The sequence below is a fragment of the Drosophila gunungcola genome, assembly GCF_025200985.1.
Source record: "Drosophila gunungcola strain Sukarami chromosome 3L unlocalized genomic scaffold, Dgunungcola_SK_2 000014F, whole genome shotgun sequence".
Lineage (NCBI taxonomy): Eukaryota > Metazoa > Arthropoda > Insecta > Diptera > Drosophilidae > Drosophila > Drosophila gunungcola.
Window position 1 is genome coordinate 1,430,924 of NW_026453182.1, and position 22,723 is coordinate 1,453,646.

The 22,723-nt window shown below is 44.9% G+C and overlaps 9 protein-coding genes across 15 annotated transcripts in view; 5 read left to right on the plus strand and 4 right to left on the minus strand.

Annotated features, from left to right (window-relative positions):
* Nucleotides 1–525: 525 nt before the first annotated feature.
* Nucleotides 526–1,882, plus strand: LOC128260207 (metaxin-2). 3 transcript variants are annotated; one of them, XM_052993021.1, is made up of 3 exons: nt 526–675; nt 748–1,520; nt 1,784–1,882. In XM_052993021.1, exons 1-2 carry the CDS (start codon nt 592–594, stop codon nt 1,471–1,473), a joined length of 810 nt encoding a protein of 269 aa, XP_052848981.1. In that variant the 5' UTR covers nt 526–591; the 3' UTR covers nt 1,474–1,520; nt 1,784–1,882. The 3 variants fall into 3 exon arrangements, with proteins under 3 accessions (XP_052848981.1, XP_052848982.1, XP_052848979.1); XM_052993022.1 differs by having other exon boundaries at nt 748–1,457; XM_052993019.1 differs by lacking the exon at nt 1,784–1,882 and having other exon boundaries at nt 748–1,529.
* A 508-nt stretch (nt 1,883–2,390) lies between these two features.
* On the plus strand, nt 2,391–3,829 carry LOC128260031 (uncharacterized). Its single transcript, XM_052992715.1, has 5 exons — nt 2,391–2,536; nt 2,618–2,852; nt 2,930–3,069; nt 3,197–3,376; nt 3,450–3,829. Exons 1-5 carry the CDS (start codon nt 2,518–2,520, stop codon nt 3,704–3,706), a joined length of 831 nt encoding a protein of 276 aa, XP_052848675.1. The 5' UTR covers nt 2,391–2,517; the 3' UTR covers nt 3,707–3,829.
* An 85-nt stretch (nt 3,830–3,914) lies between these two features.
* On the minus strand, nt 3,915–5,928 carry LOC128260030 (Golgi reassembly-stacking protein 2). The gene is made up of 2 exons (XM_052992714.1): nt 5,732–5,928; nt 3,915–5,452 (listed from the first exon to the last, which is right to left on the minus strand). The coding sequence occupies exons 1-2, from the start codon at nt 5,775–5,777 to the stop codon at nt 4,137–4,139; spliced, it is 1,362 nt and encodes a 453-aa protein (XP_052848674.1). The 5' UTR covers nt 5,778–5,928; the 3' UTR covers nt 3,915–4,136.
* A 479-nt stretch (nt 5,929–6,407) lies between these two features.
* On the minus strand, nt 6,408–7,171 carry LOC128259957 (probable prefoldin subunit 6). The gene is made up of 3 exons (XM_052992607.1): nt 6,961–7,171; nt 6,667–6,892; nt 6,408–6,598 (listed from the first exon to the last, which is right to left on the minus strand). Exons 1-3 carry the CDS (start codon nt 7,031–7,033, stop codon nt 6,520–6,522), a joined length of 378 nt encoding a protein of 125 aa, XP_052848567.1. The 5' UTR covers nt 7,034–7,171; the 3' UTR covers nt 6,408–6,519.
* Nucleotides 7,172–7,450: 279 nt separating this feature from the next.
* LOC128259956 (polycomb protein Su(z)12) lies at nt 7,451–13,674 on the plus strand. 3 transcript variants are annotated; one of them, XM_052992606.1, is made up of 7 exons: nt 7,451–8,038; nt 8,104–8,150; nt 8,698–9,196; nt 9,261–10,113; nt 10,628–11,451; nt 12,355–12,510; nt 12,551–12,670. In XM_052992606.1, exons 1-6 carry the CDS (start codon nt 7,846–7,848, stop codon nt 12,504–12,506), a joined length of 2,568 nt encoding a protein of 855 aa, XP_052848566.1. In that variant the 5' UTR covers nt 7,451–7,845; the 3' UTR covers nt 12,507–12,510; nt 12,551–12,670. The 3 variants fall into 3 exon arrangements, with proteins under 3 accessions (XP_052848566.1, XP_052848565.1, XP_052848564.1); XM_052992605.1 differs by having other exon boundaries at nt 7,452–8,038; nt 12,583–12,721; XM_052992604.1 differs by lacking the exon at nt 12,355–12,510 and having other exon boundaries at nt 7,455–8,038; nt 12,583–13,674.
* A 639-nt stretch (nt 13,675–14,313) lies between these two features.
* Nucleotides 14,314–17,465, minus strand: LOC128259937 (26S proteasome non-ATPase regulatory subunit 2). The gene is made up of 2 exons (XM_052992575.1): nt 15,385–17,465; nt 14,314–15,320 (listed from the first exon to the last, which is right to left on the minus strand). The coding sequence occupies exons 1-2, from the start codon at nt 17,305–17,307 to the stop codon at nt 14,484–14,486; spliced, it is 2,760 nt and encodes a 919-aa protein (XP_052848535.1). The 5' UTR covers nt 17,308–17,465; the 3' UTR covers nt 14,314–14,483.
* Nucleotides 17,466–18,376: 911 nt separating this feature from the next.
* On the plus strand, nt 18,377–19,549 carry LOC128259988 (exosome complex component MTR3). Its single transcript, XM_052992655.1, has 2 exons — nt 18,377–18,630; nt 18,691–19,549. The coding sequence occupies exons 1-2, from the start codon at nt 18,480–18,482 to the stop codon at nt 19,521–19,523; spliced, it is 984 nt and encodes a 327-aa protein (XP_052848615.1). The 5' UTR covers nt 18,377–18,479; the 3' UTR covers nt 19,524–19,549.
* A 252-nt stretch (nt 19,550–19,801) lies between these two features.
* LOC128259987 (U4/U6 small nuclear ribonucleoprotein Prp3) lies at nt 19,802–21,894 on the minus strand. 3 transcript variants are annotated; one of them, XM_052992653.1, is made up of 3 exons: nt 21,753–21,894; nt 20,662–21,679; nt 19,802–20,607 (listed from the first exon to the last, which is right to left on the minus strand). In XM_052992653.1, exons 1-3 carry the CDS (start codon nt 21,762–21,764, stop codon nt 19,853–19,855), a joined length of 1,785 nt encoding a protein of 594 aa, XP_052848613.1. In that variant the 5' UTR covers nt 21,765–21,894; the 3' UTR covers nt 19,802–19,852. The 3 variants fall into 3 exon arrangements, with proteins under 3 accessions (XP_052848613.1, XP_052848614.1, XP_052848612.1); XM_052992654.1 differs by having other exon boundaries at nt 21,749–21,883; XM_052992652.1 differs by having other exon boundaries at nt 20,662–21,865.
* Nucleotides 21,895–21,989: 95 nt separating this feature from the next.
* LOC128259983 (chromodomain-helicase-DNA-binding protein Mi-2 homolog) overlaps nt 21,990–22,723 on the plus strand; it is a 30,244-nt gene continuing 29,510 nt past the window's right edge. Inside the window, 1 exon segment of the mRNA XM_052992646.1 lies at nt 21,990–22,143. Coding sequence (XP_052848606.1) covers nt 22,107–22,143 — 37 coding nt within the window. The 5' untranslated portion in view covers nt 21,990–22,106.

A 22,723-nucleotide genomic window follows, 5' to 3' on the forward strand; every position in this document is an offset into this window, starting at 1 on the left:
AAAATGTGTCCACTCTACAAGTAAGCATTATATTTGAATTATGCATTAAATATTGGTGACAACTAAACTTGGAGGTGAAAATTTAACCAAAGTCGTTAAAATATTAGAACTTGTTATATTGCGTACAAAACTATTATTAGTTAGTTTCTTTAGCTGTCTTTAGCAACAAAAATGTTAAGGAAGTGAAACAGATATAAACGTTTTTAATTTTATTAAAGATATATGATTACAATAACATTAATTTTTTGTTTTCTTAGTAAATTAAAAATATAAATCATTTACAATTAAATAAATAAAAAGAAATTGTTTCAAGATATTCTTTAATTTATCATTTTATGTTAACTGGGCTTAAAAAAGAACTATAAGTATTAACGGTCACGCACTTTTATCGACTAAATAATTAAATAGGAAATAACAGTCCGTACAACTCTTTCTTTTAAATGATTAAATTAGCAAAACAAAAAATTACATATTACATATGCGGTATTCATCTGTTGAACTTAAACGGCCGTACTGTCGTCCCAGTCTGGCAACGCTGTCAAAACAGCTGTTTATTACTTCATCGTCGAATTTTGTGTGGAAATTTAGAAAATGACATCCCAGCTACTGAGCCAGTTGAACACGGCCGACAAACTGGCCGCCGAGCCGTGGCCCGAAGACGCCACCCTCTACCAGGTGAGTAGGTTCAACAAAAACAAAGTTCCTTTAATTTTATTCTTCTATTTCGATGGCATTTCGAACTAAAAGCCTTACGAGGCGGAGCAGATCCTGCTGCCGGAAAACGCTAGTTGTCTGGCGGTAAAAGCTTACCTGAAGATGTGCAACCTGCCCTTTGGAATCCGATCCTGCGCCAATGCAGAGCACATGTCGCCGGGCGGCAGGATGACGAAGTTGCCCTTCATCCGCGCGGGGGCATTTATCTTTGCGGAGTTCGAGCCAATTGTGAACTTTGTGGAGCAAAAGGACATGGCCATTGGGAGTTGGCAGGACGAGGACGAGAAGGCCGATATGCGCACTTATGTGTCGCTGGTGGAGAACATCTTCACCATGGCCGAACTGTACATTAGCTTCAAGAACGAGCGCGTCTACAAGGAGGTCACGGCCCCCAGGAATGGGGTCGTCTTTCCCTGGCCACTCAACCACATGCAGAACTATGGCAAGCGGCGGAACGCTCTGCGTTTGCTGAAGGTCTACCAGTGGGATGACTTGGACATCGACAGTGTCATCGAGAAGGTTGCCAAGTGCTGTGAGACCCTCGAATATAAGCTGAAGGAGTCACCAGATACGCCCTTCTTCTATGGCGATCAGCCCTGTGAACTGGACGCCATCGCCTTCGGCCACCTCTTCAGCATTCTGACCACCAATCTGCCCAACATGGCGCTGGCCCAGACGGTGCAGAAGTTCAAGCACCTGGTCGAGTTCTGTCGCTTCGTTGATGAGAAGTACTTTCAGACCAGGTGCCTACCAAATTAGTTATAGTTATCGCACAAATATGCTGGCATAAATGCCAAATTATAGATGTTATAATACTTTACTTTTTACTACCTGCCCAACGCTTTAAGGCGCTATATGGATTCTTTTAAAGCTTCAAACAAATCTATTCTTGGCATCATAAATCATGCTTTTGTAGACAGCTTCCGCATTTACTGGATGTTTTCAGCAGTTTTATCTTTATTTTCAAAAGATGAATTTTTGCTTCTTTTTTTTAGCTCACCCAAATTTATATTTTTAATTCCTAATTATTCAACAAAATCTAATAATGATCTACACATTTTACTTGCAGCAAATAAATTGTCGTACATTTACACGTTAAGGATTGCGTAAATAAGTTCTAGTTATGTTAAATACATCAAAATAAATTGTTTGTTGACCCCTTGTAAAAGATTATTAAAGTTTTTATGTTTTCCTAAATATTTGTTCAGTTGTCTTCATGTTTTGAAAAGATAATATCAACTCGTCAAGTGATGATGATCAAGATGATGTATTTTATAGGGTCGAAAAAGTCTCTTTGATTAATCGCACACTTTTGACCAAAACTTAAATAAAAAGCAACTTTTTGAGATTAAATTGTACTGTATATAACCCTATTACACTGAAGTTGATTTACAAACAAAACTTAGTTTTGTACGGGTTATTTACCATTGACTACCATCTTTACGTTATTATTTTTGAAAATATTTGGTTTGGAGATTTTTGTACAAACCGGATCTGAAACTTCCAATTGGCTTTATCCCTGGTATGCATTAATCGAGTTATTGGAACCAGAATCGACGAACTGAGTTTGATGCACGAGAAACTTCAAACAAATTAAATATATATTCCTCAGTTAAATTTTGTTAAAAGTTCGAATTTCAAAATCATCGTTTTTGTAACGGCGACATTTTGTTGAGATGTATAACTATCGATTGTCCCTGCCAAACATCGATAGGATCGAAGTTTTGATAACATCGATGTTGTCATCGATGTCTCTCCACCTGTAATACTAATATCAACAAATTCACAGCTGTGGAGGACATAATGCCGCGGAATAAAAAAGGTAACTTCTCGCCAATAGTACAAAATAATAATTAATCAAATAGATTTATATATGTATATGTGTGAATACATAACATGTCAGCAATGACAACAACATATTGGAGCAATGAAGAACCTGTTTCAAAGAAAGCGTATTTTGTGTGGACGCCGGATGCTACAGAATGCCTTTTGGAAATGTGGATGGAAAACCTTCCCGATTTTTATGGAAGTCGCAAAAACTCTCATATCATGAGAGAAATGGCGGCTTCCATGAAGGATGACGGAATTACTATGGTTGAGGTAAAAGCAAAAATGGACAACATGAAGAAAAGATACCGGTATGTAATAAAACATAAGTAATATCAGAACTGTAGTATATGATTTTATATTCTTTTTGCCTATTGTTTTCGTACAGCAAGGAATTACAAACGCTTAGTTCATCAGATACTAAACGCTCTAAATGGGAGTATTTTTGCCAAATGCGGCATATTATGGAGTACAATGACTATGAGTTCGAAAGCGATGCAGATAGCATGCCAAAGTGGAGCTATAAAGGTAAGTTACAAGCTGTAATGATAAGGTTTAATTTTTATTTGTAAATATGCTATCATTTGAAAAACAACAAAAACATCTCTGTAAATTAAATGAAAATTAATTAAATTAATGCGATTACTTGTTTCAGAAAGCATACCTGTTCAAAAGAAATCACCTAATGAACTACAATCCGATAATGAAGCTTCAGATTCATCCATTGAATTTGAGTTCCCTGAGCCAGAAGTTAATCGCTATAACAGCAAACGGTCGCATGCTGAGGTGAGTGATGACAGCAAAGATGAAATTCCATCAAAAAACTTGCGTTTGGGTAAGCAAAATGCACAAGTAATGACAAAGTTTCTTTAATCTGACACTTCATTCTTTATTTACATTCCTTTTAGAGAGCAATTTCTCTGAAGGTAAAGCAACTGAAAGCATCCATTCGGAAAATGAATCAGATTCGACAGTGGAATTTGTTTTACCCGAACTCAGCTCTAAGCGCTATAAGCGCAAACGGACCAAAGCTGTGGGAGAAGAAATGTTGGCCCTTCAAAGAGAAACCCTCGACGTCCTGCGAAATATTGCAAAAGACCTTTCCAGTTTTCATGAAAAGTTCTTAAATGCACTCAAACCCATGCATCAGCGACGCTCTTCATAGTTATATTAAGTTATTTAAGGAATACTTTTAGTGGTTATGACTTTCTTTTGTGAAATGCAAATAATTGCAATGAATTATGTTATGTTTTGTCTTAACTTTCGAAAGGTTATTATTTAAACCACTATGAACAAATAATTTGTGTCAAGTGATACAATACGGTGTGAAACACAATATATTAAATTGTTGCACATTGTGTAAAGACCTAAAATACATATATATATATTTGTTTATTTATTATAATAATTAATTTAGATTATTATTATGAATGCAATGTACACATTTTTGCATGCAGCTGTGGCCCACACCTTCGCGCCACTAGTGATTCTTGCTAGCGCAATCATCACTCAAAACAATCAGATGATACTCGCAAAATAAGCTTAACGACGATTTGTCCAGGTTTAGCAGTTGGTCAATTAGCCCAGTTGAAGTCTTAGTTGCCGACCTGGTGTATTGCCGGTGCCGATGTTTCGTTATCTGCCGGTGGAGCAGCACTGGCGGGCGGTGGTACTGGTGGCGCAAACACATGGGCCATTTGCGGCGGCAACGGCGTTGGCTGCGTGGGAAACAGTCCGCCCATGGAGGGCTGCACCTGGGGATATGACGGCACTGTCTGGGCGCCGGCTGGATAGGAGAGAACAGCCGGAGCCGACATGTAAGCCTGTTGCGGTGCGGAGAACATGGGTACAGCCGCCGGTGCTGCCGTGGCCTGTGGAAATGGCAGCTGGGCGGCGGGTATTCCGCCTAAAGCAGCGTTTTGTGGCGTACTTGGATCAAAAACGCCGGGTATAAAGATATTCGTTGGCGGCGGCAAGGGTTGCGCTGGTGCGGGAACCTGAACTTGCGCCACAGACACGTCAGCGACTGCAGCCGGAACTGGAATGGGCTCGGCAATGTGGGCCTGCGTCTCCAGCGCTGCGGTCAGTGCATCGGTGGCCTCATCCGGATTGAAGTAGGTCTTGAACAGGCTCTGTGCTGGTGGCTCAATGGTGGGTGGTCTGACCTCCGCGTTTGTGGATCCAAAGGTGTTGGCCAGTGGCGGTATATAAGGCAGCGTTGGTGAGACCACAGCAGTAGCTACAGGAGCAACAGCTGGAGTCGCTCCTCCAGCAGTCAGCAACGGAGCAGAGGACTCCGCCGTGGCAGCAGAAGGAGCAGAGCCACCGGCCACGGTATCTGCCTGCACAGGGATGCGGTGCAGATAGCCAAAGCCTATGCCACAGCCCAGGGCTCCCTCGCCACCCCAGGCGGTATTCGGCTTGATGGTGACCTCGCGACAGGCGTCGTCGTCCAGATTGTAGACGTACATCTTCAGCGGCTGTTGCTCGTGCGTTTCGATCAGGGTGAACAGGTCGTCGTTCTCGTGGCGAATGGCATCTGCTCCGATAACATAGTCGCTGTACGCCCTTAATCCAGCCAGCTCGGCGGGCGAATTGGGATGGACTTCGAGGATGTGCCAGACGCTCTCGTTGGCGCCCTCGAAGGAGCAGAACCGGATGCTGACGCCCAGCAGTCCCTGACCACCCCAGCTGTTACTGGGCGTAAGGGTCAGTTCGCGCACCGTCTGCGTCTTGCTGGAATACACGGTTAGTCGCACCGGCTTGTCCACGTTCTGGCGCAGAAGCTCCTTCAGCATGTCGTTATCCTGGTCCAGACGTGTCCCAGCAATCGCCACAATGAAGTCGAAAAAGGCCTCCAGTCCTGCCTTTTGACCAGGTGAGTTATCCTGCACTTTAAGTACATGGTATCCTGCGAAACAAGATTTATGGTTATTGTCAGTTTCGTTTGTATACTGTTAATGGTTATTAAGCTCATTAAGTTTGTGTTAAATACATCTATATAGTGTAACCAAGATGCATTAAAAAAAAAAAACAAACTCAAAATGGAACATTTTGCAATGGAGCACTGAACAATGGGTATCCCACAGTCGACTACTCGACTACAGAGTTCTTGTTTCTGATTGGACCAGCGGCAGGTTTACGTTTACGTGGTCCGTGCACCGCATCGGAAAAGTTGGTCACCACTTACCTTCGGTGCCGCCACCGGGAACATGGATGCTGTGGCTCGAGCCCATCGTTCGATTGCGTCAACCTGTATTCCAAAACCGGACACTGAGTTTTGCAGCGCTTTTAAGGCCCGTTTTAATTGTGCCAACAAATAAGTTCTGTTCTTCGTGGCAATTCCAGTCGTAGATTTTAGTGTGGCAGCTGGTCGTACGCGCTGAAATACCGCAACAGCTAGTGGATGAGCTAAAACTTACAGCTGATCGGAAATGTTCTAAAATATTAGGGGAATTCCTACGAGTTACTTTAACTAGTTTTGGTTAAAATCAAATTGTTCAAATTGTTAACAAAATAACGTGTACAATTGTAATTATTTAGTTTGATTGATTTATTTTTAAATTTTTGATAATATAGTACATTTCCTGCATAATCCGCATTCAATTGACTTCAACCTATTATTTAAAGGTCATATAAGCTTTTAAAAATTATATTTAGGATTTTTAAAAATAAATCAGGTATAAGTATCATTAAAACAATTTAATATTGTTAGCAATTGTCCGTCGATGAGGATGGTTTTTTGTTTTAACATGCAATTTGTTTTCATTCCTGATTTCGTTTTTTTTTTGCAATTGATTTTAAAATTTTAATGTTTCATTACCTTGTACATACATAAAAAAAAAACTATAAAGTTGGTAGTAAACTATGTTTCAATGTGTTTATTGATTTCAAAATGAAGCGGTCGCGCCAGGTGATTTATTTAAGCCACTAAGCTATTCCAAAATAATTTATAAATAGTTTGTGCCCAGGACACCTTTACTTCATTGCCGCCGCCACCTGCCATTGCTGTTGGTATTTGCCTATGGCTTCCCGATGCTTTAGCATATCCTTTTCTCTGAAAAAATAGGAATTGGAAAGCAAAACGTTAATATAAAGATGGCATACGTAGAAATTGCCACTTACATATTCTCCAGGGTGTCGCTGGAACTCTTTAGCTCCTTGGAGATGTATTCGATGCGCTTTCCGACATTCTGGCGCGAATCCTCCAGCTCCTGTTTGACCAAAACTGGTCCGAACTGCTTGTAGACCTTGTTGTCGGGTCCCAGAAGATTCAGTTCCTCCAGGACGCATTTGTTCTCGTTGAGCTGGCTCTCTAGCAAGGCCCGCTGTTTGACCATCTTGACGCAGGCTGTCGAGGACCAGGTATTTTCCATATAAATGACAATTTACAACCAGATGGCTTGCAATTCTACTCACATTTTTGCAGGTTCTGGTATGACTCAACCTCAGTCTGCATCTTTTTGTACAACGCTGCGCTGTTCTTATCCATTTTGATTGAGTTGCTACAGGCGTTTTTACTGAAAATAGGCTTTTGTTAAGCAAATGTTTCACCGATTGTTAATAATTTCAACAAATTCGGCTTAATGCATGTGAAAAGGGAGGGGTGTGCCCGTTTATGATTTTGCAAAATATACCAGCAAAAACGGCCTTGCCAGATGGATTCAATTGCTAGACTTTCAGCACTGGAAGCAAACAGCTGTCTATGAACTAAACTGGTTTTTGTTGTTAACTTCGCGTTTAACTAGTTTGGTTATTAAAATATAGAAACACAAAACACAAACAAATATTCACAGGCTTTTACTTTTTTTTTCAAGAATTGTAAACATGAATTTATGCTAAACTGCAGTGTTGGCTAACGCAAAAAGTGTCATTAGGCTGCATGATACATAAATGCATGCGGCATGAAAGAATGCAAAAAAAAAGCAATTGCACTGTTTGTCAACGTGTGAAAGTGTTTAATATAAAGTTTATTACATATAAATAAAACGATGATAATATAATTAAATAGTTTTAGTGAGTTGCAATTATAAATCTAACCGTCATACTGTCGTAACGTTGCAAATACGCCCATAATAACGCTGAGACAAAAGCAAAAGGTTTCGCGCCGAAAAAGAAGACAGCAAAAACACGCATAGCGCTGCGAAAAACAAAGAAAACTCGATTCTTAATGGACTCTTTTGCGGGGAAAATGTGCACAAATTAAAAGCGAGTGCGTGCGGTTGTAATTGTGATCCGTAGAACACCCGTATCGCTCCCCCAGAACCCGCCCCCGCCCCCTTCTGCCAACAACACACACACACAATGGCACCAGCGAAAAAACGCGAGAAAGACAATAATGCTGATGGCGCGACCACAAATGGCCTAAATTGTCTATCCCATGGATCAGCGGAGGCGTCAAATGCTGGCTCTACTGTACCGCCGGCGGCGGCTGAGGGACAGGTCAAACTCAATGGCCACCAGCAGGAGCAGGAACTCTTTTTGCAGGCCTTTGAGAGTGAGTAAAGCCATGGGCTTACCTATGAGACACCAGATGCACTACGTTAAATCTTTACCTTTCAGAGCCCACGCAGATCTATCGCTACCTGCGCAATCGACACGAGACCAATGTATGTTTTATTAGGTCCCAGACATCACTTCCAAATATCCGGTGTCCCAACTTTTAGAGGGAAGATCCAAGAAATCTCTACCAATCAGTTGCCAAATATTGGTTTACCATTATTATGAGTTATTATTATGAGTTGAAATTATCGGCCAACTAACACACAATTTCAACAAAAACTTTAAAATCTGCAATTTCCAAACGGTTTCCGGTTCATATTCCATTGCAACGTTAAAAAAATTATAGTGTTTGGAATGCCCCCCATCATAGAAATCAAATCTTCGATAAACCTCTTCCACATTGTATAAAAAATAGAACCTTTTCCTCAAGCATATGTATGAAGCTCACACTATGAACAAAAGTTAATTTCCGGTTTTCCAGTAACCTTTATTCATAGTGAGTAACGAGTTTACTTAATAGGCAAAAACCTACGTATTTTAAAACGAAATTGCATTTTTTTTACGGCAACCAACCAAACATCGTGTTAGAGATTTCTTGTGTACCCTCGATAGCCCTTAAGCCCCTTACTAATATATTACTCCCTAAACGCACAGCCCATCTTCCTCAATCGCACGCTCAGCTACATGAAGGAACGCATGTCGCGGAACAACAAGAAGCGGGCCAGCTTCCAGGTGAACTCCATGCTGGACAGCATAACACAGAAATCGGAGGCGGTGAGCCAAAACTACCTCCACGTCATTTACGACTCGCTGCACGAGAAACTGCAGGCGGCGGCTTCGGCGACGGCCAACGATTCTGGCGAGGATGTGCTGCAGGAGCACCTGCTCTGCGAGGCGGGTGAGCCTGTGAGCGTGGAGACGACGCTCTACAAGATCACACGCAGCAAGCGCAAGGACAGCACCCTGGACTTCCAGGAGCTGCTCAGCAAGAGCTCCCAGATCGTTTATAACCCAAAGGATCGCGTGGAAGAGCATGCCACCATCAGCATTCCTTTGCAGGCAATGCGGCCGATGGGTGAACAGCACACACTGTACAAGCTGCTCTTTCGCATCAAGGTGCTGGCGCCCAGCACGTGCAACGATGAGAATGCAGGTGAGTTGGCCCAGATCATACGCTGTCTTCATGTCTTCATCCAAAGTTATTTCTTTTTCCGCAGAAACCCCGCCGAACAAGCGAACGCGTCGAAATGAGAAGATGTTTGGCTCGGAGCTGATATTGTACGAGAAGTCCAGCGGCTTCATTACCGAAGGCGAGTACGAGGCTATGCTGCAGCCTCTGAATTCCACCAGCATCAAGTCCTTCTCACCAAAGAAATGCACATGGGAAACGATGCCCGACAGCTACATTCCACACTCGCTGACCTACGATGTCTACCAGCAGAGTCCCATGCTCAAGTTCCACCTCACACTGTCCAACGAACAGCTGCCGGAGATTATTTCGGGGCCGGAACTGCAGCGATATGTCCAGCATCTGGATGCGGTGGCTGCCGAGATGAATCACCACAATAACAATAACTACAGCAACAACAATAACTGCAATGGATTGAAGAACGGCGTAGGAGGCAGCACCTTGTGCAAATCCACGCTGGAGCACATCCAGATCGTGTACAACTTCATGTACAGCAACAACACGCGCCAGCAGACGGAGTACACACAGGAACTGAACTGCCCGTGGTGCGGATTGGACTGCCTGCGTCTCTATGCCCTGCTCAAGCACCTGAAGCTATGCCACGCCCGCTTTAACTTCACCTACCAGCCGGCAGGAAGTGGGGCGCGAATCGATGTCACCATCAATGACGCCTACGATGGATCGTATGCCGGTTCGCCATATGACCTGGCCGGACCTTCGGGCTCATCGTTTGCCCGCACCTGCGGCCCCGTGAGACGCACCTCGGTCACCAGCCTGATGGTGTGCCGGCCAAGGCGCCAGAAGACCTGCCTGGACGAGTTCCTGGAGCTGGACGAGGACGAGATCAGCAATCAGCGTTCGTACATTACGGGTCACAACAGGTAAGGGCTATTCGAGTGGATTTAAAAGATTGGAGAGAATATATTGAGCCGAATTGCAATCTTAGTTTAGAAGCTTTATCTTTTTAAATTCAAAACGATTCCATTATTTAAGAGTTTTTCATGTGTGTTCTTTAATGAGAAACTTTTTGAAAAAAGATAAGAAATGCTTTGGAAAAATGCCTTGTAGTAGTTTTGTTGGATGTACATTTTTGGGTGTCAAATTAAACAAAGAAAAAAAAGAGAGAATATATCTCAGTAAAATTTAATAATCTAAGGAAAAGAGCACAATTTAAAATATACAATTAAAGCAAATTTTTAGAGAGGAATTTGAAGAGCATTAGCAACACTTTAATTTTGTTATAAAATGTTATGGAAAATCTTTAAAAACGAATTAAAATAAATTGATACCTATTGATACCGAAAGAATAAAAATTTAGCATAACATTTAATTACACTATCTAATAATTGGTATCGAAATTTGTTAACTCCACGAACCGCCACAAAATACTTGCAGGCTTTACCACCACACGGAAACCTGCCTGCCAGTGCATCCAAAGGAGCTGGACATCGACTCGGAGGGCGAGAGCGATCCGCTGTGGCTGCGCCAGAAGACCATCCAGATGATCGACGAGTTCTCCGATGTAAACGAGGGCGAGAAGGAGCTGATGAAGCTGTGGAACCTGCACGTGATGCGGCACGGGTTCGTGGGCGACTGCCAGCTGCCGATAGCCTGCGAGATGTTCCTCGACGCCAAGGGCAACGAGATTGTGCGCAAGAATCTCTACCGCAACTTCATCCTGCACATGTGCTCGCTCTTCGACTACGGTTTGATTGCGGCCGAGACGGTCTATAAGACGGTACAGAAGCTCCAGGGACTGCTGAGCAAGTACGCCGCCGGACAGGAGCTGATGCAGCGCCAGCGCGAGGAGCAGCTCAAGTTCTGGCTGGACGTGGGCATGCACAAGAAGCAGGAGGATCCCAAGACGCTCAAGTCGCCGCAGAAGCCAGCTCCGCCCGCAGACCAAGCAGCTACCTCGTCGGCCTCCACGTCCGGAAGTGGGGCGGCGGCCAGCTCGATGCAGCCGCCCAAACGGATGCCGGCACACCTGAAGCGAGCCAGTGCAGCGGCCGCCACTGGGAATCAGGGAAAGACAGCGGAAAATGGCAGCAACGGCGGCACCAACAACAGCAAGAACGTGGCCAAGAAGAGCGCCGATCAGCCGCTGGCCACCCTGGCCAACACAAGGGAGCGCCGCTCCGATCCCGGCCAGAAACGCAGTGTCAGCGGAACGCGCCTGGCGGCGGCACCCGCCTCAAAGCGCAAGCTGAGCGCCAAAGGTAAGAGCCACGTCAGCATGCAGAAATACTGCGAGCATTCCAGTCTCATCTCCATCGTAGTCATTTGCTTTGGACACCGTCACGACTTGGGATTATATGCTGCAATCTGAGAGGGTTGCGGCCATAGACAGGTTCCTAAGAAAATTTTAGAGTTCAGTTAGTAAACTAGCAACATTGCCACTTTAAAACCTTATAAAATCAGTTTATTATTGGCTTAATGAAATTTGAATTATATATTTAAAACCTGGTATTAATACAAAGCAAAATCAGTTGGAAAAAAATTTAAGTTTTATACTTAACAAATACATTTTTATATTATTCTTCTTTGGTTTAAGTTAAATTATTAAAAAAAATGTCTTGCTAGGAAGTAATGAGAATTTAAAAAAAACTCTTTTTATGAAAGGATACAAATATTTTCAATATTCTTTCTTCATTATACAGAATTTTGAAAATAGTTTTTAGTTTTGAATCATTTTATTTTAACAATTTTTTTTAACATATGCAAGAATAAATCAAAATTTAATTTATTGAATTAACTTTTTTTAAATTAAACTTAATTCGAAAATAATTTTTTAGTAGTCTTAGGTTTTAATAATCTTATTTTACACCTGCTGTAGAAGCATAAGGAATATAAACCCATTTTAAATATTCATCTCTTAACTTTAACTGATTAACTGAATGTCAACAATTAACCTCATAACAACAAGAAGATGAATCAGTACATGCATCTCCATATGTACATACAAATACACCAAAGCATCTAACCATCGTCATGAGTTCACAATGAAAGCCAATCAAAATTTCAATCAAAATTTATCCTTTGGACTTTTTTTTCTTTTGAACTTTTTCCTTTGGACTTTAACTGAATTCTTCCTCTCAATGTGAACGCGCGGTCGTGGGCAGATGTGGAGCAGGCGGCGGATGTGCCAGAAGTGGTGGACCACAGCGATAACGCTGTCGATGTTGGTATTATTGAGGATGAATGTGGTGAAGTTAGACCCGTGGGAATTAATGGCATTGCGAACCCAGTTGACGACAACTGTGTGGGCAATTAATTAAGTACATTGTTTACTGGAGCTATGCACATTATTTACCTTAGTTAATTGTGTTTCATTTTGGGTCCTTGTACAGATAATATAGCGCCAGGCAAGCGGCAGCGCTACAGCGACGGAAATGCCGGGACAGGAACCGGAAATGGACAAGGAAGCGGAAGCGGAAATGGAGCCAGGAGCAACAAAAGCAATAACAATACACTGCCAGCAACCAGTAACAACAACAGTAGTAGCAGCAGCAGCAACAACAGCAGCAACAAACGACCAATCGTCCGACGTCGCTCGACATCAGAGCGGACCAAGTCGAGCGGATCAGGAGCGGGCGGATCAGGAGGAGCTGCCGGAGGAGTGCGCACCAGGCTATCGGTGCCGGCCAAATACGAGAGGCGCTGACGCAGGCGCCGCCGCTGCTGCTGCTGCTGTTCCTCCACCATCACCACCACCACCACCACCACCTCGTCCTCGTCCTCACTCATCGCCTCCCGTTGACCACATGCATCGCAGGGCTCAGTTTGCTTCATTGGCAAACGCTTAGCCAGGCCAGGCAATTTTTACATACCTATCTTTAATGATTTATTTCTATTATGTTGTGTTATATTTTAATCGATTTATGATGTTGGACATTTTTGTAAAAACTTGTGTCGGATTTCAAATTGACCTCAAAATCGTTCACTTGGTTCGTTGTTTCAAATAAACAGCGACACTACAAGCCACTTCAGTTGTGTAGGCCAATAGCTCGAAACCAGAAACACTTTAGTTTGCCAGATACTTAAAAATACAGAACATACAGGGCTAATGGAAAACAGAATTCAAAACTTATTTGAATCATCTTGCTTACTATTCATCTTATTCGGGTCATGTAAATTCACCTTTTGTGGCAGAGAAAATGAGACAAATTTATTATATGTAATTAGTGCAGAGTGTATACAAATATATATTTACAGCAATAAGCAAATCTATTTTTAATGCGAAATGCGTACTTGACAAGCAAAACATAATTCCAAAATCACACAAAAATACAAATATCACTAGAGCCTATACACCTACATTTAAACATACGTGCATAATAAAAATCCACTTCAAACACAAAACTCACACAGTAAAATTGCTAAAAGCCACTGAATAAAGTATGCATATATATATTTTTACAGTGCATAACTATGGTCTTAAATGGTTTATTTCATTACCAACTGGGACTGAAATTTCGGTATTCTCTGGAAAAAAATTAAAATATTCTTAGATTATAAAAAAACAAGAAAGGAAGCAAACTTCGGCAAGCCGAAGTTTATATACCCTTGCAGCGATTGCAAAAATTAAATATTCCTGAAAACATTAAAATTATGATTTAGTTGCGGATATGTTTAAAAACGTTGAAGCTATGCTGATTTGCAGCTCAATTGTTCGATAGTTCCGATAGCAGCTATATGATATCGTTTTCCAATTTTCCAAAATTAAAATCGGAATGCTGAACTGTCAAATTAAAATAATTTAAAAAAAACATTACAATATAGAAAAGTTACATTTAAAAAAAAATTTGTATATATTTTTATTGTTGCTATGGGATCGTCCGATTTTGATAAAATTTAAACCGTAATTCTGAAATATTTAACCATTACTAAATATCGAAGAATTAAAAAAAAATAAAAAACATCAGTTATAATTTTTTTAAAATTTTTTTCCCGATGGTTCCTATGGGAGCTATATGATATATGGATATATGTCCAAATATCTGTGGTACGCTTCACAAGACCAACAACACTCATATTTTGCCATTTCACTAGCCTTAAAATTTATTCATATTCAATCTATCTTTGATGTTTTAAAGTATAAATACGTTTTTTATTTTTTATAAGTAGATATATTTTGTATTAATGACATTTGAATCAACTGCCAATAGGGGAACAAATAGTTATTGGGAGTTAGTTGCTGAACATAAAATTTCAGGCATGATCTTAAACGTTAGATGTTTGAATGCACTCTCTATTTAACAAAGTTGGGGTTCTTTTTCAGTATGACGAATCCCTCCATGACGGGGGTGAGGGCCAGATACTCGTCGGTGGCCAGCTCGGCACGCTCGCCGATGGCCAGCAGGACGGGCGTGGTGTGGGTCTGGAAGCCGGTGATGGTCTTCGGCTTGCCGGCCTGTCCGACCACATCGATGGCAATGCCGACGCGCACGGGCACCTGCAGCTGGTTGAGCTCCTCGTCGAAGGTGATCAGCATGCGTGCCTGCATGGCCGGCACCAGGGTGTAGAGCAGATAGTGCGACCGGTTCAGGATCAGGTTCTTCACATCCAGCAGGGACACCAGCGTGGCCATCAGGCCAGCAACGGCCATGGGGTTCATCAGCTGGCGATCGCTGTGGTAGGGACTCAACGACAGGGTGCCCTTGCCCAAGTGCGTCAGACTCTGGGCAATACGGACCATGAACAGATTGCTGGGATCCTTCGAATGGTACTGCGCCAACTGGCGCAGCATGGAGGCCAGGCGGGCGTTGTTCGTGCCGGCGCCCACCAGGCCCATGGCAAAGATCGCGTTGTGGGCCACCTCGGCATCGCTGTCGTGCGAGAACTTGCTCAGCGTGTCGATGATGTTTAGCTTGGGATTGGAGGCGGAGATCAGGCCCAGGGCCAGTGGGACGGCCCGCCGGATTGCCGGCTCGCAATAGCGCAGCAGGTTGCCAAAGGAGCGGTACGCCATCTCGGCGCCAATGTCCTCACCCATGGCGATCAGGGCAATGCCCAGCACGGCGATCGATTGAGTGGCCGACAAGTCCTTCTCGCGCTCCTTTTCCTTCTCCTTTTCCTTCTCCTTGTCCTAAAAAGTCGAGTGTAACGATAATTTTATAATATATTATATATAAATTATAATAAGTTATTACCTTGTCCTTGCCCTTGTCCTTCTTGCTCTTTTCCTTCTCGTCATCGGCGCTGGTGGTCTCATAGTGATCGGAGCAGATGTGGAGCAACTGCTGGATCTTGAGCACATTGCCAGTGCCGGCATATGCGCAAATGTCCACCATGGTGGTGGCCATGCTGCGGTGCGGCTCCTCCAGAACCTCCAGGGTCATCATGACGGCCTCGGTGGACTTCTGGCGGCCCAAGTACAGCAAGCCGAGTCCCAAGAACAGGAACCTAGTGTAGGTGTCCTTGAGGTCCGACTTGGTCAGTCCCATGATGGTCTGCAGCAGGATCTCGGTGATTTCCGCATTGCAGGAGCCAACGCTGATCAGACCCAGCGACAGGGCCGTGATGCCCAGGATCTCCACGCTGGCCGAGCTCTTGTTGTTGCTGCCAAAGGAGAAGACCGTCTTCAACGTGTCGATCACAATGGAGCGGTTGGAGCCGGCGTAGGCGATGCCCAGGCCAAGGATGGCGCCAACACGCATGCAGGAGTTCTGGTTGTCGATGTAGTCGGAGAGCAGGGCATGGGCTGGATCGACCTCGTTACGAATGCCGCAGTTGACGATTCCGCAGGCCAGCAAGGCGCCGGACTTGATGTTGTCGTCGGTGGAGTACAAGTACTTGTCGATCATGGTCAGGCCGCCATCGACGTCCCACAGAAGGATCAGACCCAGCGAGGCGGTGGCCGAGAGCATGCCGTGCTCCTTGTTCTTGTACAGCCACTTGTTGCCATCCTCCGACAGTAACTTATCGACGCCAAAGCCGGCATTGACGAAGCCATTTACAAAGCTGGCCGCCAGATTCTGCTTGGCCGAGTCCACTTGGATCGAGGCGAAGCGGGAGCGCGAGTTGTCCAGATGCGACTTGTAAATATCCTCCGGCGTCTTGGGCTCCATGATGTCCAGCTCGCGGGCCAGATTCAGGAAGTGCTTGTTCAGATTAGCATTGGACATGATCTCCATCAGGTCGTCGTAGTCCGGCACCGACTCGTCCAGCTCCAGGCAAATCTGCTGGCGTGCCAGCATGAAGGCCAGCTGCTTCTGCATGGCCGGCTCCTTGGGCTCCTTGAATATCTCGCCGATCTTGTCCATGTCGTTGAGCATCAGGGCCAGTCGCATGGCCTGTGTGTGCTGGGTGAATTTGCGCGACAGCTGCAGGGCCGTTTCCAAGATGATGGTGTTGTCCGGCTCGGGGACATAGGGATAGCAGGACTGCAGGTAGAGGCAGACGCGCGGATAGGCCGATTCGTCCACGTAGTCGCCCAGCAGGTGCAGGTGATCGATTTCGATGAGCAGATCGCAGGCATCCGCCTCGGCATTGTGCTCCATGTTGTAGGGGATGATCTGCTTGACCAGCTCGATGAGCTGGACACGGAAATCGCCAGTGGTGTCGTGATAGTGGGCGGATATCTCGCCCGAGAGATGACGCACATACTCGTGGCCCCAGTCGCCGATGCGCTGCTTGCGATCGCAGAGGAACCGGTAGGCCAGGCAATCCTTGCCGCTGCCCATGGTCATGGAGAGCACTGAGATGATGTCGGCGCACAGCTGGCGGGACTGCTCATCCGGCATGTGCTTGTAGACCGTCTTCATGGTGTCGTAGTGCGGACGCATGAACTTCAGCGGCTTGGGGACCGAGGTCATTGACGTGGTGGAGGCCCGGATCAACTTGGCCATCATCTCCAGCGTCGGTTGGTAAAGCTTCGCGTCCGGCTCCTGCAGGTGCTGCACCAGCAGTTCCAGCTCCTCCTGCAACTGCTGGTCCTCGTCCGACAGCTCCGGCTGCTGCTCCTTATCCTTGCCGTCCTTCTTCTCGTCCTTCTTGGCCTTCGGATCCTTCGCATCGCCGCCTGTGGCCGCCGGCTGCGGCTGCTTCTTCTCCTGCTTGGTTTCGCCCGTCATTTTTGCGATGCACTGTCTGCTTTCTCCACTTCAAATTTTATATTTGATTATAGTTACACTTTAGTTTCAACTGTAATGCGGCGTTCGCTTTTGTTCCTTTTTTCGTTGTTGAAACAGCAGAATTACACAGCGCTTTTTGTGGGTGTGACCAAATGGGGAACGCCAAAATATACCAAGGTAGTCAGGGAAAAATACTAATATTCTGAGTCAAAATAATCAAGAACTGGTCACATTAGAGCGCTATGTTGATATACAAATATCGTTTTTCAACCGATAGTCGTTTTCGATATTCCAAAATATTTGGTTGCTACTAATGCGCTTTTCTCACTGATGTGCACTATGTTATTTTTCGCCCATATGGTTTATATTCGCATTGAGCATTTGGGTGTAAATTTATGCTGTTACAAAAAATAGTTGGAACTGTGATTTTATTACATATTTATAGCTATAAGTAGCCTTATTCCATTGGCGCTTTAATAGACTTTTTAAAAAATAATAATAATTTTATAATATGTTAAATACTATTATTTTATTAAGTTAGCTTAAGTTTGATTTGGAATTGGGTTGTGACGGCTTTACTAACACATTTCTACCAGTACCAAAACTATTTATGGTTTTGATTTCAAATTTCCCCGGAGACAGCGCTTCGCAAGATTTACTGAAAAATTTTGAATTATTAAACAAAATGTGTAATTTCGAGCAACGTGATGTTTTCCACGTTTGCTTAAGATTTATAACTAATACACGTGTCGCCTAGTTTTTGGCAGAAAATTTTGAAGCGATCCATTCACACTGCACCCGCTAATGCAAAAACAGCTGATGGGCCTATGAGAAGTAAGCAAGGTAAACAAGAAGAAGAGAACAGAAATTTGAATTTTTCCGCTAACAAATTAGCTCTTACTATTACTATTAATAAATATAATTTTGACATTCGCAAGTAGAAATTTGTTCTTATGCTCATGATTTGTCTATTCATTCCTGCTCCTTTGTGATATCAATTACCGAATTGGTAATTTCTCTGTTTTTAACATACTGAAAAATACTTATATAGTACTAAAAATACCACAAAAGTATTTTACTCAAAAGACAAAACGAAAACCATATTTTTTGGCTCACATGTGAATTTAGTTTGTTTACGTTTCGTTTAAATTGAGAGGACTACTAATAGTAATATGTTGAGAGTGACTCAAACCAAGAACAGCCTGCTCGATGGAGCCTCCATAGCGGAGGAGCTCTACACAACGCCGAAGGACGGCGATGATTTTTTTGATAGTCTGTCCAAGCCGGCAAAGGAGCCCACTAAACTGGCGCCCAGGAACACCTGTTGGTTAAAAACACTTCCTTAATTAATGTTACAGTTCTGATAGATATCCGTAATTGCAGTTATTCGGGCCGGTGTTTTGACCACTGTGAGGGGCTCCGCGTACATGGAGTATGGAAACACCAAGGTACTTGCCATTGTGTCACCGCCAAAGGAGCTAATCCGCGCCAGCGCCCGCCGGATGAACATGGGCGTGCTCAGTTGCTATGTGAACTTTGCGGCCTTTGCTACGGGGGATCTGGAATCGGTGGCGGAACGGGAACGACACTTAGGCAGCATGCTGACCAAGGCCATGGAGCCGGTTGTTTGCCGAACGGAGTTCCTCAACTTTCAGCTGGACATACGGGTTCTGATCCTAGACGATGATGGCTGCCTGCTTAGCACGGCCATCAATTGCTGCGGCGTGGCCCTGGTGGAGTGCGGAATTTCCACATACGATCTGATTACGGCCTCCACGGCTTGTATCTTTCGGGATCACGTCTTCCTTAATCCCAGTGCCAAGGTAGAGGAGCTGTTGTGGAAGCATCGAGGCAATAGCGGCACCAGTGAAACCTCCACGCCCCCGTCTGTCCAAGAGCACGGTCTGATCATCACCGCCAGCATGGACACCTTTGAACAGATCGCTCAGTGTCAACAGTGCGGATATCTAAGTCCTGAGACCTATGTAAAACTGCTGGACTACACGCTAGCCATTAACAAGTCGCTGCGACAGCTGGTCAGAGGTGTCCTGACCAAGCGGGTCAAGGAGCAGCACGAACTGGACCTGCGCGAGAAGGCCGAGAGCGCCCTGGAGGATCAGCGGTTGGGGGAGATTATCGAGAAGCTAAAGACGCAAGGCTTGGACGAGTTTATCCAATCCAACATTAAGGAAGATCCCTATGTTAAGAGGAATTAGCCAATAAAATTTCGATTTTTTTCCTACTTTCAGTAATTTCCCTTACAGGGGTTTAGGGATATTTTGGACAAATTTTTTCTATTAGAAGGAGTAAAGAGATTCTTCCTAGAAATAAATACAATGAATCTCTTGAGTCCTGATAAAACTTTTATTTATATTTTTTGCACTTCCAAAGGTTTCGAAAAGCTCCGAGAAAGAGTACATATTAAATGCGTGGCGCTTTAAAACATCAATTCAGACTTCTTATCCTTTCGAAAGTGAATTTTTAGTACCGTAGGTTTTACTTGTAATTCCTAGAATGCTTTTCGTCGCATCTCCAGCGACTCCTTCTACTGCTGATCCGTGGAGGCCTCGAGCACGGCCCCCGAGTATGCCAGATCCCAGTAGTGCTCAACCTGGTGCTTCTGAAAGAACTCGCGGGCCATTTTTTCCATGGGAAAGATCTTGAACTTGATTTCGCCAAAGTGGCGACGCTGACTAGTTCCCTCCCAAACGAGCACACACGAGTTGGGCACGTCCTGCCCGTCGTTGCCCTTCGCCAGGTCCTCCTCCCACTTGATGCGCGTTAGCATGAGGCGGCGGTACTTCTTCTGCTGCTTGGGACCACCCTCCACGACGACCACACAGCAATCGCGAAACAACACAACGCTGCCGGTCATTTGCAGCTGCTTGGCATTGGTCTCCACCTTGAACTTCTTGCTCTGGTTGTCCTGCAGATCGCGTATGCGATACACGCTCACATGCACTCCGCAGCTGGTGTCCTCCCTGAGTTTGCGCTGTTTCTTCTCGCTCTTCTGCTCGCTGGTCAGCTTGCGGGCATTGTTGGCATCCTCGTGCGCCTTTTGCCGCTTGGCCATCTGCTCGCGGACATGCTGCTCCATCTTTGTGGGGTCCTGCACGGCCTCCGAGCCCAGAACACGCATTAGGTTGGAAATGCGCAGCTTGGGCTCTGGTGGGGCCACCAATCCCAAGCGGATCTTCTCCTGCTCCTCCTTCCAGGCCTCGCGACGGTTCTGGCGACGCAGCTTCTTGCGCTCCTTCTTGGTAAGGAATACGGGCAGATACACCGGCTTCATGGGCTCATCTAAAGGGGAAGGATTTTAGTTTCTATTGAAAGCATTGCTTGGTATTTACTCACTTGGTGGCTTCATTTGTGTGGGATGCTCTATGAGGTTGCTAATGGCCGTCTGGCGAATGCTTATCTTACCGCTCTCCTCGTCTAGAGTCTCCAGGTCCTGGGTGAGTATGACTGAGTCCCACCACTCCATGGCGGGCACATCGTCGGGCATGTCCTGCTTCGGAGCAATCAACGCCAGCTTGGTGGCCGACGAGATCCCCGTTTTTCGGGCTATTTGCGAAATCTCGTTCTGCAGCCGTTCTAACTGGCTCTTCATTCGCATCCGTTCGGCCAGCTGCTGAAACTTGCCGGGCTCATGGAACCGCAGTGTCCTCTTGTTCCTCACCGTGGGCTTCTGGGCTATGCGATCGTCAAAGTACTTGATGGCCTCCTCTTGCGCAGAAGTGCCGGATTCACTGCGTTCACCCAAGCCAGTTTGGCGCTGGAAAACCTCGCGCTTCTTGGCGCGTATGTTGGCCTTTAGAGTGGGTGTCACCGTGGGTATGTTGATGGTTCTTCCGCTCTTGTCCACAGTGCGTCCCTCCTCGTCCAGGATCAGGGGCTTGGGTCGCTCCTGTGCCTGTGCAGCAGCTGCTGCGGCGGCTGCCACTGCATTTGGTTGAATCAAGTTTGCCAAATTGCCGGTGAGCTTGGCCCTGATCTGCGCCTGCAATTCGGCTATCTTTCTGGCCTTCTCAGAGTCCTCGGGCGTGGGTTTCTTGGACAGCGCCTGGGTGGCCAGGGCAACGGGCATTCCAATCGAGGGAACGGATGCCAGCAGGGGATCCTTGTCGCGCAGATTGCTCAGGGCCCGCTTGCGTTCCTCGATCTCTCTCTGGGCATGGGCCATCATTAGCTTGATCTGCGTGGAACTCAGCGAGGCGGACATGGCCGCATCCTCTTTCTGGTCACCACCGCCATTTTTTTCCAGGACATCGAAGCGGGATTTCTTGGGCGCTTCGATGGCGCCACTCCCGCCTCCGGAATCTGAGGCGGCAGCGCGCTTTTTGGACAACTTCTGGTCGTCGACGTCGCCATCCTTGCGCGTGATAATGGACGACATAATTCGCAATTAAATGGGTCGAACTAAAAAGTAAATGTTATTTACCAACAACTTGGCACATTCCTCGTGCGTTTTATACAGCGAATTTGCAAAAGAAAACAAGACACAAGGTTTTTTTCGGTGAAAAATTCTTTGAGACAAGACAGGCTGGTTAAACAAAATTCAAACAGGGTTGTCGTTGTCCACACACACTCGGCCAGTGCGACCGTTTTGCTTCGTTTTATCGAATTGCAGCTCTGTCTCTCTCAATTTTTTGTCGCTCTCCGCTCCGCCATATTTGTTGAAGCCGCTTACAACTGTCTATTTTTTTCTCGTCGTGTCTGTGTGTGCTTAATTATTTGTTGTGAAAATTAAGCCATTTTCGTGTGCTTAAATAGCGTAAAAGTTGCATTCGACTGCTAGCATGGCATCGGAGGAAGATAATGACGATAATTTCCAGGGTGAGTGCATTGTTTGAGTCGGCCAAAAGTCGGCGTGAAAAAATTCAGTCGGTCGGTCGAGAACCGTGGTCATGTTCAAGAGCCGCAAAGCCGCGCAGCGTGCTTGTCCCTCTCCTATTGTTTATTGTTTGCTGATAATGCCAATTGGCGAAAGACATTGTTTCTCGCATAAGTAACTGTAAATATTACGGCAAATTGTGAAATTTTTACATGTGTGGCGCGTTTTTTTTCTGGACTTTTGCGCCTCCTCCATTCCACACACATTTATTATTGCATTTTTGTGTTCTCTTGATTCGCGAATGCAGCCTTATATCCGTCCCGCTCGCACAACAAAACATCTGTTTTCATGGTTGTTTTGGTGTCGAATTAAAGCGGGAAAAGATATAAATGATGATTTAGATTTAAGCCCTGTCATCATTTTAAAAATTAAGTTCTGTTTTTACCTTTATCTAGTCAAGTGGTCAATTAGAAACAAAGAAAATGAAGGTGTTTTTACCTTTCCGATGGTGTGGCAGTATTTGCGGTATGACTGTTTTTCGTGATACGGTATCTCATCAAAACAGTGTGCCCCTTTCAGGGC